This window comes from Alexandromys fortis, unplaced genomic scaffold (genome assembly GCF_014885135.2).
Source record: "Alexandromys fortis isolate MF-2015 unplaced genomic scaffold, M_Fortis_MF-2015_v1.1 scaffold_154, whole genome shotgun sequence".
Taxonomy (NCBI): domain Eukaryota; kingdom Metazoa; phylum Chordata; class Mammalia; order Rodentia; family Cricetidae; genus Alexandromys; species Alexandromys fortis.
Window position 1 is genome coordinate 782,540 of NW_026068040.1, and position 13,749 is coordinate 796,288.

The window sequence follows — 13,749 nt, forward strand, 5'->3', positions numbered from 1 at the left end:
TTTCCAAACTTAAATTGATCCTGGTTATGATTTTATGATTATTTCCACCTACCATATCTGTTTGTTCACTCAAAAATGGTCTCTGTATGAGAATACTCTGTGGGAATGGGACCTGTGAGAAAGTGGCTATGTTAGCCAACACTGTTATGTTTAAAGCCTAGCTGTAGTTTAGAATCCTGTATACTTGAAAAAGCAAGGCAAAATTATTTTAACAATCGAAATAATCTCCAGGATTTGTTGTTGCTTATTGGAAAGCACAGAATATAGGGCATGGGTCTTTTATTTCTGGTCACTTCTGAAGAGATAAGAATCTATGAAGCCGGGAGGAAAATGAGTCTGTGACCAAATCGCTGACTCAGTTACTACAGGAGATCAAAGGCTATTACACTCAATTGGAACCTACGACGACAAAGCAATTGTTTTCTTTGAAAAATCTGCAGAGTTTAGGAGATTTCTGGGATTTGTCTGCAAAAGCACCTTTGGGCTCGTGTAGTGACGTTTTAGGAGAGGCTTCGCTTCTCAAGGTGGGAAGACTAGGAGGCGGCGTTTTGTGGCCTTCTAGGGTGGTTAGGGAGTTCTCAGAAGACAGACCTGGAAATTAGATAATGTCTGATGTCATATGGTTCAGAATACCAAAAATTTGGGTGTCCTGATGGCTATAAAAGCAGCAACTTCTGCCTCACCTATCACAAGCAGAGGCACCAAAGCAGGTAAGTGTACAAACTGATGCAGTGAATTATCTGTTTGGTGGGACGCTACCCAGCTAACTCATTTCCCTCACGTTTTTGCCTCTTGTTCTTTTGCTGACAGGCTCTCCTTCCTCGGTTATCAGCTGTTCACATTTGAGGTCTCTGTGATGGCTAGCCTGAAGAAATCCATGAGCTTTTCCCTGATGGGGATTCTGGCCGTCAACTGCCTGATTCTCACTGCCCTGTGGGTCCAGGAGGCAACAGCACTGCCGGTCACTTCCCACTGCAAGATTGACGAGTCTGACTTCCAGAGGCCGTACTTCATCAACCGCACCTTCATGCTTGCCGAGGAGGTACACGGCATCTCACTTTCTCTACATAGCTACTTGGAACTCAAGGAGCCCTTGCCATTTTCTTTGGAGCACTTGTGAGCTCTTTAACCACACTTTATCTCCATAGCTGGAGACTTTCTATGTCTCTTTGGAGACGCTTTGAAGACCTAATCTTAATCAGAAGCTTTTTCTATTTGGCCTTTAGGATGTATACTCTGCATTTCATCCATAGAGGAACTATTTGAAAATCATTTGTTAATGACTTTTGACTTCTCTGTGCAATGTTCCAAACTCATACACTCAGTGTCTGGACATTAGGCCCGATGGCAGTGTACACACTCAGTGTCTGGACATTAGACCCTGTGGGAGCAGACACACTCAGTGTCTGGACATTAGGCCCCGTGGGAGCAGACACACTCAGTGTCTGGACATTAGGCCCCGTGGGAGAAGACACACTCAGTGTCTGGACATTAGACCCGATGCGGAGTGTACACACTCAGTGTCTTGACATTGGACCTTGTGGGAGCATACATTTCTTCTTCCTCCTCATCAACAAAGCAAAAACAAAGGTTTTTCTTTCTTCCAGGCTAGCTTTGCAGATAACAACACAGATGTCAGGCTCATTGGGGATGAACTGTTTCAAGGAGTCAAAGTAAGTTCTCCTTGTGGTGAGCAGGGATCATATGGGCTCCGGGTTAGCTGCAGGAGTTGACAGATCCTCTGGGATGTCCTGTAATATGAGCCCTGCTACTCCGTTTCTCCCTTCAGATGCAGGATCGGTGCTACTTGATGAAGGAGATACTCAACTTCACCCTTGGAGAGGTGCTGATCCCCCAGTCAGACAGATTCCAGCCCCACATGCAGGAGGTGGTATCCTTCCTGACCAAGCTAAGCAGCCAGCTCAGCTCCTGTGTAAGTCTTTCTTTTGGCTCCATGTATCTGCTCTCACCTTCTTCCCTCCCCTCCTATTCCATTCAGAGCCTGTGGTCCTCCCTCTCTCCTTCCCAAGCCTGACAGGGAGACTGGCAGTCCTCAGTGACATCAGAGGCCACTTTAAATCAGTCAGCAGGCGACTTTGGCTTTAACTGATTCATTCAGTTTGAGTTTGTAGGGGTAAGGCCTTATTAGTTTTACCTGTGGAAAGAAAGCAACTCAAGCTATGAATGATGAGAACGATGTTGAGAATTGTAAGCAAAAGGCGTAGATGTGGAAATATATCCACTGAGCAGAAGTACCTGTGGGGAGGGAACGGCACAGAGCAAAAGTCGAAGAGAATGAGGGAGATAGCAAGCTTTCTCGACTTGGAGTGTGGAAGTGTACTTTTTGTTGGGACTGGAAACTGAGAATCATCAACATATAAGCTTGATACTCCAGACACCCAAAACTGTGAACTGTGTCCACCAGGAGTGTGCAGGTTGAGGGGGCCTTGCACTGACCGGGAGGACCCACTTTTCACATAGGAAGCTTCACGCTCATTTCTTGGGCTTTGTTCCCACCTTTGATGAGGTTCAGTTTAGGTTTCGTTTCTGCTGCTCTTGCTACCGGTGGAAACCTCAGTAGGATTCCCCAACGAGGAGGACGGCTCTTCTGTAAGGGAAGTACCTGGATTTCAGTGTCCCAGAGAATAAAAGAGCTCAGAGAATCTAGGTCACCAGTGAAATCTAGGTCACTGTGGGCAAAAATTATTGACTGCCTCTATCCCAGGTCACGTGCCGCAGAAGCCATGAGTGTAGGCTTGCACACGGCATGATTCTGTTAGTGACTCCTGTTTTATTTTGCAGCACATCAGTGGTAATGGCCAGCGCATCCAGAAAAATATACAAACACTGAAGGAAACCGTAAAACAGGTACTATTGATAATTTAATAGGAAACATAACATTATTTGATTTTTCTACTCTTTTTCTCCTTTGTAATATTTTACTTGATTTTTCTACTATATGATCTATTACTTGATATGCATCAAGCTGGATATATATATGTATATATATACATATATATATATTTCAGTCTGTTTCTAAATTTGTATGTCATAAATTCTAGAGCTAGTAAAAATCTTAACTTAGCTCAACTAGTATCATCAGCCTGTGCTCTGAGGATGGCTGGTGGCAGAGACAATCATGGAAGGCAGCACTTTTGAGTCCCAACTCAGCTCTTACCCAGCAGCCATATGTAATTATTTCAGCAGCATTATTTTGTTGGGAAAGTCTTGGTTCCCACTAACTTATATAATTTGAAGACTGTGCACGGAAAACCAGAAAGTGGGGTGCAAGCTTACTTGATGTGACTTTCGAGGTCACTAAACTGATGCTCAAAAATGTGGCAAAAGTCAACCCAGAACAGCAACAAAGGAGTTGGACTTGCATATAGGATGAATATTTGGAATCACTGATATTAATAATAATTAATAATCGGAATTATAATATAGTACCTGATGGCTATTGACTTAAGATTTAAAACAAGAGTGGATAACCTTTCAAATTTTTGCATGGTTTCAAAAGAGTCGTGGATTTATTGCAGTGAAATTGAGGTGTGACTTGGAAATCTTTTTCTTATGTCTTACTTTCGTTTTTTAGTTTTTTCCATCACACCCTCAACAAGTGAGCATTTATCTACTGTGCACTAGTGTATAACTTTGTAGTGGGCAGCATCACTGTGTGGCCTCTTTGGGGGCAAGAACAGTAGCAGGAGGCTCAGGTCAGCAAGCGTGACTCACACCACTGACTGCAGTGGGAGTGAGACTCTCTGCGAGGAGGTGCGATTGTTGAAGGAGTTATCAGCACCATGCCTAGCCGTATCTCCTTCTGACTAGTTCCTGCTTACATAACCACAGAAGTCCTCAAATCAGTGTATGTTCTTATTTTTGCAGCTTGGAGAGGGTGGAGAGATCAAAGTCATCGGGGAACTGAACCTGCTGTTTATGTTCCTGAGAAATTCTTGTGTCTGAGCTGGAGAGACTAGAAAACTAACTGACCCTTCCTGCCTGTTAAATACAATAAGATTCCTGAAAGGACCTTTTTTTTCTTTAGTAAAGGAAAGTGAGAAGCTAAACTCCACCATCATTAGAAGATCCTAGATGAAACCTGGTTCAGTTGAAAAAGAAAATCAATGTTGTCATTTGTCTATAATACCAGATGTGCTTTCTAATCACAAAGATTCATTGCTAATATTTTATTGTAACTGATGATGCAAGAGAAAAATAATGTGTTTTTAAAAATTGATTATTTCCACAAGAGATTACTTCTCATTCCTTTAGAAAAAAGCATATGTAATTCCATTTCCATAATCAGTACTTTATGTAAGTTTATTTATTATAACTATGCATTTTATTTATGCCAGTTTATTAATATAGATTTATTTATAGAAACATTATCTGATATTGCTATTTGAATGTAAGAAAAATAGTATTTATGATAATATAAAAACAGGATATCTTTGGCTTCAATAAACATATGAATATCATAAATCTTCTGTATTTGTGCTTTTTCTTCTATATTCAGAAATATCATCATCTCCATTGTTATCTGATCAGTCTCCTAACTTTATGCTTGATCTATGAAAATGAGACAGCCATAGTATTATACTGTTCAAGTTTGTCCCCAGCAGCCTGTGTTTTTGTGTGTGTGGTGCATGCTTGTGTGTTTGTGTATGTGTATGTAAATATGTATGTATGTATATGTTTGTGTTTGTGTATGTGTGTGTATGTTATATGTGTATTGCCATGCATATTAAAGCCAGAGACTGATATTGGGTGTTCTGCTCTGTGTCTCTATAATTTGAGACAGGGTCTTTCACTGAACTGGCTTCCATCAAGTTCTAGTAATTCTCTGGTCATTGTCCCCCACATCACTGAGTTGACAGCCTTGTCTGACAATGCCTGGCTTTGTATATGGGTGCTGGGGAACCAAACTCAGGTCCACATGCTTTAACATTAGATACTGTTCCCCTTGGAGCCCTCTTTCCAGCCCTGAATAGTATGCGTGAAAGGCTTAGTTTCCAGGACAGTGGTTATTGAGAGATGATGTAGCCTTTAAATCTGGTGATTTTCACATCAAAGCATGTACACTTGAAGGGGATAATTGGATAGCAACCATTCTACTTTCTCTTTACATCATGGGCATGAGGGAAGTCACTTTGTTCTGTCGTGTCCTCACTACAGGACAAGTAGACCCAGGTGGCCAGGAACTGAAATCTCTGATAGAAACAAACCTTACCTCTTTGCAAAATGGTTGCTCCTCATGTTTGGTGCAGTAATATAAAGCTAACATACTCACACATACTTGTGCACACACACACATGCTCACACACACAATCTTGTACACATAGACACACAGACATGCATGCACACAGCCACACATGCATCCTCATTTTATGGATGAGAAAAATGGAATCAGAGACATGCGAAGAAATGTTTCATGAACACACTTGACCATTGTTGAAGCAGGTTTATCTGATCTGAAGGGTCTCTTTCATATTTTTGATGCAGAATAGAATTCTAAAAGGGAAAAAGATGTTGGTTATGTTTCACTTATACTATTAACTACTTATGGATTAAACGGAGAAGTGATGTTAATGGAGAGAAATACACAAGCAAGTGAGCTCCTTTATTTCTAGGTGAGACCTACTAGGAACGGCATTCCTCAGTCTTTCTAAAAGGAAGCCAAGGCACTGTTTCTCTAACAAGTGAAATTATTACTTAGACAAGGCTTTTGTACGAGAAAACCAGGGACTATATTATGAAACATACGAAGAGAAAGCTGTGCATCTTCAAAATCCATGCTGTGGTACAGAGGAGGAAGAGAGCGCGGGAGGGGGGAGCAACAGTGGTTAGATTACAAGACATGTCACCATCACAGAGGAGCCAGAAGGGAAGTTATTGATTATATGTGCCTTTTCATAGAAGGTCAAAGTTACCAGGTAGAAAAAGTTATCGACTGTACATCTAAAGTGTTTTCTTTTACAATACGGTGCTGTGAACCTACTCCCCAGGTCCCTGCCAATGACTTGCCATCCTCCTACAGCATGAAGTGATGAGCAGTGAGCCTGTGTGTGGATGACACCTCTTTCATGGCTAAGCCAAAGTCAGTGCATCTGTGCTTGGTCTACAAATGTAGAGAGATGCAGCAGCGAGCAGCTTTATGGTCTGTTGGATTGTCACTACTTTCTGATAAGCTGATGTTGTTGTTTGGATGAGAATCACTCCCATAGGCTTGTGTATTTGGATACCTGGTTCCCTAGTTGGTGGAACTACTTTGGGGATATGGCACTGGAGGAGCTGTGCTACTGGGAATATGCTCGGAGGATTTTAAAAGCCCACACCATTGACCAGATTGCTTTCTCTGGTTTCCAACTTTCTTATAAAGGTGTAAGAGCTCAGCTACTGCTCCAGAACCATGTCTGCCTCTTGTCATGCTCCTCTCCATGATGATCATTGGCTAACCCAGTGCTTTCTTCATAAGTTGCCTTGGACATAGAGCCTCGTCACAGCAGTAGAATAGTGACAGAGACAGATGTTGCTTAGGATGTTTGCCTTTCTCTTCCAAGTGAGTTCCAGTGCAATGATTTGGGCCAACTTAGAACTGCACTTGAGCCATAACTGTAAGAATATTTATCACTAAAATTCGGAGGTCTTACTAAGAAACTTTTAAAATGCCTTTCTATGTCAGACAACATTCCAAAGCAGACAGCATCTACTCTGGCTTTCCTTGATCCAGCCTCACATTGAATGTGCCAGAGATTTCTCTGTGTGAACTCTGAAACAGTGGCTAGATATTCTCATTCCACAAATGACTGACTTTCTGCTAAGCTGTGACTATTTCTGCACCAAATTATTCTAATAATTTATGAATGTGCTCCCTTCAACTAATTGCTTTCTATCTTATAGCCATGAAAATTAGAAAACACAAATCATTCGCTTGGGCATCTTCCTGTTGCCGATGGCTTACTATCACACTAATAATGAATCCCTAGCTCTTTTCCTGCCCCATTTCCATCCTGACTCCTCCCTCATGTCCATCTGTACCATCCATGCTACTATGTATACTACGGTCCTGTAGCACCTGAACTACATGTACTATGGTACTATGCCTGTAGCACACTGCCTGCACTTCAGGACTGTTCTCGAGCAGGGATAGGGGCTGAAGATTTAAACACATACACACACAGAAACACAGGGACACAGGTCATCCTTGAAACAAGAATGTCCCCTTTATTGTGTTCAGGGGCAGCTTATATAGGGATCCTTAATTGATAGCCACTCCCCAGCCAAACCTACCAGAAACTACTTCCCTGACATCAGGAACTCCTGAGGGTCTCATGTTCAGAGCAGCTGGAGGCTGTTCAGAGCACAGGGTATGGGGGTCCACAGCCCCTAACATCTATTTTTTCTGCCTCAGCCATGTGTCTTTCTACCTTACGGGCTCTGTTGCATGTCAGTGATCAAAATGGCACCTGACAATAGTGCACTCAGATATTAGAGGCAAAAAAAACCCTTTAGAGCTGGTCTGTCATGCAGGAGTTACTGACGTGATGAATTCCTTCACTAGATGAAAGACTAGTGAGTACCACGTGCTTGTCTTAAAGTCAGGACTGATAGTCTCTTTTCACCAGGGATTACTGGTCTACCTTGTGGTCTTGGTGCTGGCTTCTTATCCCTCAAGAGGGTTAGGGGTGGGGTTGTGAGTTGCTGCTTACTTTTCTCAGCTGAGCCTGTCTGTGTCTCTTGCTTTTTAACTGTCCCATAGCTCTTTCCTCTGTTTCTTAGGTATAAAGTGAATGCTTTACTACTCAAACGCTTTTTATTCAAAGAGTCTTGTAGTGGAAGTTTGTAAACTGCCATCTTTGCCCAGAAGTCTTACAATTCGTTATTTTTCTTAGGTCTTCAGAACAGCTATAAGAAATGTAACAGTGGTGGGCATGCTTTCTATTCATTAGCTGTCAGTATTTTCATTGCTGTCTCCTATATGAGTGGTTCTCAACCTGTGGGTCACAACCCTTTTGGGTGGAAAGAATTTTTCACAGGGGTGGCCTAAGATCATCCGCATGGGGGCCATCTGCATGTCAGATATTTACATTATAGTTGACAACAGTAGCAAAATTACAGTTATAAAGTTGCAAACAAAAATAATTGTATAGTTGAGGGTAGCCACAACATGAAGAACTGTATTAAAGGATTGCAGCATTAGAAAGGTTAAAAATCACTGCCCTATATGAAGACTACTTATAGTGGATCATATTTTAATCTTAGATGGAAATCTGACCACACTGACATCATATAACACTATAGTAGCTGATGAAATTCCATGAGTTTTCTGTGCTGGATCATATGTTTTCTCTCCGTCCTTTCAGGGATAAGAGTGGGCTCTACATACAAGGAAGATGGACTGTGCTGCTTGGCTCCTTCAGCTTCTTCTCTCTCCCTTCCCAGATCACTTGGGGCCCAGAGTGACTGGGCCAGGTCGCCTTTACCCACATGCTTGCTTTCCGGATTTTGCTTGCACTTGGTTTATGGACGAGGTTAGCAGGAGGCTGAAGAATGAGAATAAGGTCAAAGCACTGAGTCCTCAGAGCCCTCCTGCTGGGCTGCTAATCATATCTGAAGTACATTTCTCCGAAAAGCCAAAGCTCCCTCAACCATTCTTTACATCGCTCTTTTTACTGTTGTTCTGGTAACTTCTCTTAACTGGTCCCCAGTGAGCTCCACAGAACTGCAAAATTTCTTACTGCTTTCCTTGAACTCTTTCTACAGCTTAAAAGCAGACAAATGAACCTGCTCCTTTAAATTCTCCTCCATCGCCCAACTTGTGTCATGGGTCCCTGCTTGGTGCGCCTGTCTCCTCTATGCCCCCCACCTTACCCTGAGTACTGGCTGGTTTCCTGTCAACTTGACACAAGCTGGAGTCATCAGAGAGGAAGGAGCCTCAGTGGAGGAAAAGCCTCCATGAGATCCATCTGTAAGGCATTTTCTCAGTTAGTGATCAGTGGTGGAGGGCCCAGCCCATGGTGGCTAGTGTCATTCCTGGACTCTTGGTCCTGAGTTTTATAAGAAAGCAGGCTGATCAAGACATGAGAAGCAAGCCAGTAAGTAGCTCCCCTCCGTGGTCTTTGCATCAGTTCTTGCTGCCAGAATCCTGCCCTGTTTGAGTTCCTGTCCTGACTTTTTTCAGTGATGAACAGCAATGCTGAAGTGTTAGCCCAATAAACCTTTTCATCCCCACAACTTGCTGTTTGATGATGGTGTTTTATTGCAGCAAGAGAAACCTTAAGTAAGACAAATTGGTACCAGTGTAGATGGGCATTGCTGTGACAAACCTGACCATGTCTTGGGGAGGATTGTAGAAGGACTTTGAAACTTTGGGCTAGAAAAGCCATTGAGTATTAAAAGTTTTGTGGGAACTTGGAAGATAAGAATGTTGAGACCAGTGCAGAAGGTGGAGGCCTGGCTTGTGAAGTTTCAGAGGGAAGTGTAAAGATTCTTTCGGGGACATTTGCTATTTTGATTTAAGATTTGGTAGTTCTGGTTAGCTGGGGCTGAAGAATCAGCTGTGATTAACAAGACACCAGAAACTACTGAAGTGAATCCTTTACATTACTAAGACAATGGATGCTGGTCAGCTGGCGTGAAGAAATTAGCAGTGATTAAGAAGAGACCAGCATCACTGAGGTGAACTCTTCTGGGAAGTGTTTACTCAGAACACTGAGAAGCTGTGTTGCAGAGCTGGCCAAGGTTGTACCTCGTGCTGGTAGCCGGATTTGACAAAGTGTAAGAGTCACCCAGGTGGTACTGGTTTTGAAACCATGAAGGGGTCATGGAGAGCAGCTGAGGCCTGACACTGTGAAACCTGAGGAGGCCATTGGTGAAGGTGCAGCCTCAGTGGCAGTTGAAGGTTGAAGACTGAAGGGGTCATGCTGAGAAGTTGAGGCTTGGCACCATGAAGAGAGCCTATGAGAGGCCATTGATGAAATTGCAGCCCAGTTGCAGCAAGGGAGCCCAGCATTTGGAGATGCCAGTACCATGGGATGACCATCAAGAACAGCAGCAGCAGTGGAGCCAGCCTGAGCCCAGAAGACAAGCTGTGTGTGCCGCAGAGGGCAGAGCCAGAGAGGGACCCAAGCCCTTTTGGAGGATTCCAGAAGATCGTGAGTGAAACAGACAACTGGACATTGAGCTATTTGTTTATTCATATTATATTTATTTAAATAAACCGTTTATACTGTTGGAGTTTGATTTTGCTTGGTTGAGATTGTTACAGTACCGTGATTCTTGCTTCTTGATGAAAGTGTTTAATTTTGATTTTTAAAGGAGCTCACAGATGAAAGATTTGAACTTTTAAAAAGATATTGGATGTTTTGAAGAGAATGAAATTTTAAAGACTGTGGGACTTTTAAAATTATTTATGATTTTATTGTGAGATCTTGGAATAAGAGAGGAAGGGATGTGGCTTAATAGTGATGTGTTTGCGTGTCAAATTGGCAAGGGGTCAGTTGTACTGGCTGACACAAGCTAGTCGTCAGAGGAAGGAGCCTCAGCTGAGGAAACGCCTCGATGAGATCCAGCTACAAGGCATTTCCTCATTTAGTGATCAATGGGGGAGGGCCCAGCCCAAGGTGGGTGACGCCATTCCTGGGCTGAAGATCCTGAGTTCAATAAGAAAGCAGACTGAGCAAGCCAGGGGAAGCAAGTCAGTAAGTAGCCCCCTAACCATGACCTCTGCATCAGCTCCTGCTGCCTGGCCTGCTTGTGTTCCTGTCCTCACTTCCTTCAATATGCACAGCAATGTGGAAGTGTAAGCCAAAGAAACCCTTTCCTCCCCAACTTACTATTTTGTCATGGAATTTGGTCACAGCAAAAGAAAACCCTGCTAAGGTCTGGGACTCGGATAAGATTGAGGGAGACAAGTGCAGCCTGTTGTTAGCATCTTGGAGCTACGTGAAAACGTCTGTAAGAAAACAAAATATGAGATGGTGGTGTTTTCATTTCTAAAATTAAAATTAAGCACTTAGTGTCTTTTTGTTTGTTTGTTTTGCTTTTTTGTAAGATGGTTTCACTGTGTAATAGCCCTGACTGTCCTGGAACTTGCTCTGTAAACCAGACTGGCCTTGAACTCAGATCTCTGCCTGCCTCTGCCTTTTGAGTGCTGAGATTAAAGGTGTGCACCACCACCACCCGACTAAGCACTTATTTTTAAAAATTTCTGCCCCTGTTGCTTCCATGAGGCTCCACACTGGGAAGTAGAGGTTCATAGTGCAGCATGCACTGTCTCCTAAAGGAACCTAACAATGTCTCCTCCCCTCTGGTCTAGAAGTCCCCTTGCTTCTCCCTTTGTTGGCCTTTTCTCTCACTGCTGCTACTTGGGGACACTTGAGCATCTCTGTTTATTCCAATTAATCCAGGATTGATATTTGGTTGCTTCTCATCTGCTTAGCCCTCCTTTTATTTGTCCCTTCTCCTTGTTGCAAATACCAAAGATCTTCAGAGTGACCACACATGTCTACGACAGCCATGGTCCCTTCCTTATTGCAATTTTTTTTAACCACTTGGGATCATTCTGTGCAGCTCACATCTTCCCTTATGATGGCAAGCATTCTCACCTCAGTGCCGCCAGGGCCTTAGACAGATGCGGCCTTCCTGGTGGGCTTTGCTGCTCGGTGAGGCCCACTGTGTGAGGTCCTGGGTGCTGTTTATTTGTCGTGTGTCTGTGTGCTGTGAGATGCTTTTGCGAGCTGCTTCTCAGCTGAGACACCCACCCTCCCCCCCTTGCCATTGCAGCAGGTGCTATGGTTGCTGAAGAATTTCGTGGATCTTAGGTTACTGTTTGCCTGTGTGAAGACTTTGGCAATTGCAGTTGGTATAATTCTGTCACGGGCTATGCAAGACCCCATTTGACAGGAGTCACAATGCTTGGTCTTCAAGGAGCCTGCGACCTTGTGAGGATGATAGACACCGAACTGCACCAGTCATGGACAGACTAAACCACTACTGCAGAGGTTGACAAGATGACAGTTGCCCTCACTTCTGACTGAAAGTTGGGGAACAAGCTGATCTTTTGAGAAATTGGAACAATTTCGGCAGATTGAAGTAGCCCCTCTGTGAAATGCCCCATTCTTCTTCCTTTTCTGATCTCAGGGTGTTAAGTGCTCTATTTTCAAAGTTTAGTTTCTGTACCTCCCTTCACGCCTGTCACCCTGCAGGCTTTAATCGTTTGTTACTTATCCACCTTAGAGCTTTTTGAGGGCAGAAACTATTGTGCCAGTTTGTATTCCTGGTCCCTTCAGTTCATGGCCTTGGAGGAGATTTTAGATATAAACCATGGCAGTCCTTGTATGCACAGATTGTTTTAAAAGTAACCCATAAAGCTCTCCATTTCCCCTTCTTTATTTTCTCCTCAATCTTCCCAGATACACATATGGAATGTGTGCTGCCTTTGCGATCTGTTCCCCCAAACCATTAATTTTCAGGTAAATGTTCTCTACTTGTCATTTAGAATGGCAGACCCTTACACTATTTTCTCCTAGGAACATTTATCATTTCATGGTTACAGCAGGCTAAGCAGGTGCTCATCACACCAACAGACTACAGCTGATGGTAGGAGCTCAGCTCCACCGAGTCAGCCTCTGATGGGCACGGTGGGTGGCACAATGTGGCGGAAGTACACAGAGAAGCAAGTGGTCACCCCTCAGAAAGGAGCAGACGGGGCATGCTAAGCTTGTTTTGTGTATAATCATCCCAAGAATGCAAGGGATGCTCTGAGGAACGCTCAGACTCAATGACCTCTAGTCAGACCCTATAGCCCTGAAGTTCTACTATCTCCCACACAGCCATTCTGGGCCCCAGGCTTTTTTGTCACAGCAGACCTTTGGTAAACACTTGGGCCACATTCAAACACAGCATGTATTTAGCCTATAACATAGTTTATTGGTGTGGGAGGTGCTTCTGTCTCTGTGTTGCTTGTCTTGGTTTTTAATGAATAAAGAAACCTCCTTGGCCTGTTGACAGGGCAGAACTTAGGTAGGCGGGGAAGACAGAACTGGATGCTGGGAGAAGGAGAGAGTCAGGGAGACGCCATGGATCCGCACCTGGAGATAGATGTGCTGGAACTTTGCAGGTAGGCCACAACTTCGTGGTGATACACAGATTAATAGAAATGGGTTAAATTAAGAGTCAGCCAATAAGAAGTTAGAGCTAATGGGCCAAGCAGTGATTTAATGAATACAGTTTCCATGTGGTTATTTTGGTTCTGGGTGGTCAGGACAAACAAGCAGCCCCCTGCATCAGTTTATTTCCATTTTTAGTGGTGGTGGTGTTAGAGATAGGGTTTCTCTGTGTAGCCTTAGGTGTCCTAGAACTTGCTCTGTAGACCAAGCTGGCCTTGAACTCACAGAGATCTGCCTACCTCTGCTTTCCAAGTGCTGGGATTAAAGATGTGTGCTACCACTGCCTGTGGCAGTTGGATTAATGAGGACCAATGATAATAGGTATTTGAACAAGTTTAATGACAAAACCAGACTCACGAAACCAAGGTTCCAGCGGAGTACCCAGAGCAGGCAAGAAGGGCCAAGCAGCGTCTGTGCGCCCAATTTATCAGTAAACATATGCCCGAGGGCAGCCCGCCCCCAAGGGGAGGGCTTATCCCTACATCTCCCTCTCTTTGTCTAAATAAGACAGAACTAACCCAAATACAACTATAAACAATAATAATAAATAATAGATATAACAAACAATATTGAGAAC

The 13,749-nt window shown here is 43.5% G+C and overlaps 2 protein-coding genes across 2 annotated transcripts in view; one reads left to right on the plus strand and one right to left on the minus strand.

The window, feature by feature from the left end:
- Window positions 1–856: 856 nt before the first annotated feature.
- Window positions 857–3,966, plus strand: Il22 (interleukin 22). The gene is made up of 5 exons (XM_050165493.1): window positions 857–1,042; window positions 1,608–1,673; window positions 1,790–1,933; window positions 2,803–2,868; window positions 3,889–3,966. Exons 1-5 carry the CDS (start codon window positions 857–859, stop codon window positions 3,964–3,966), a joined length of 540 nt encoding a protein of 179 aa, XP_050021450.1.
- A 1,443-nt stretch (window positions 3,967–5,409) lies between these two features.
- The window catches only part of LOC126515692 (uncharacterized), a 107,383-nt gene continuing 99,043 nt past the window's right edge, over window positions 5,410–13,749 (minus strand). Inside the window, exons 3-4 of the mRNA XM_050165524.1 lie at window positions 8,487–8,546; window positions 5,410–5,514 (exon numbers count right to left, since the gene is read on the minus strand). Coding sequence (XP_050021481.1) covers window positions 5,410–5,514; window positions 8,487–8,546 — 165 coding nt within the window. The remainder of the gene's footprint in view (window positions 5,515–8,486; window positions 8,547–13,749) is intronic.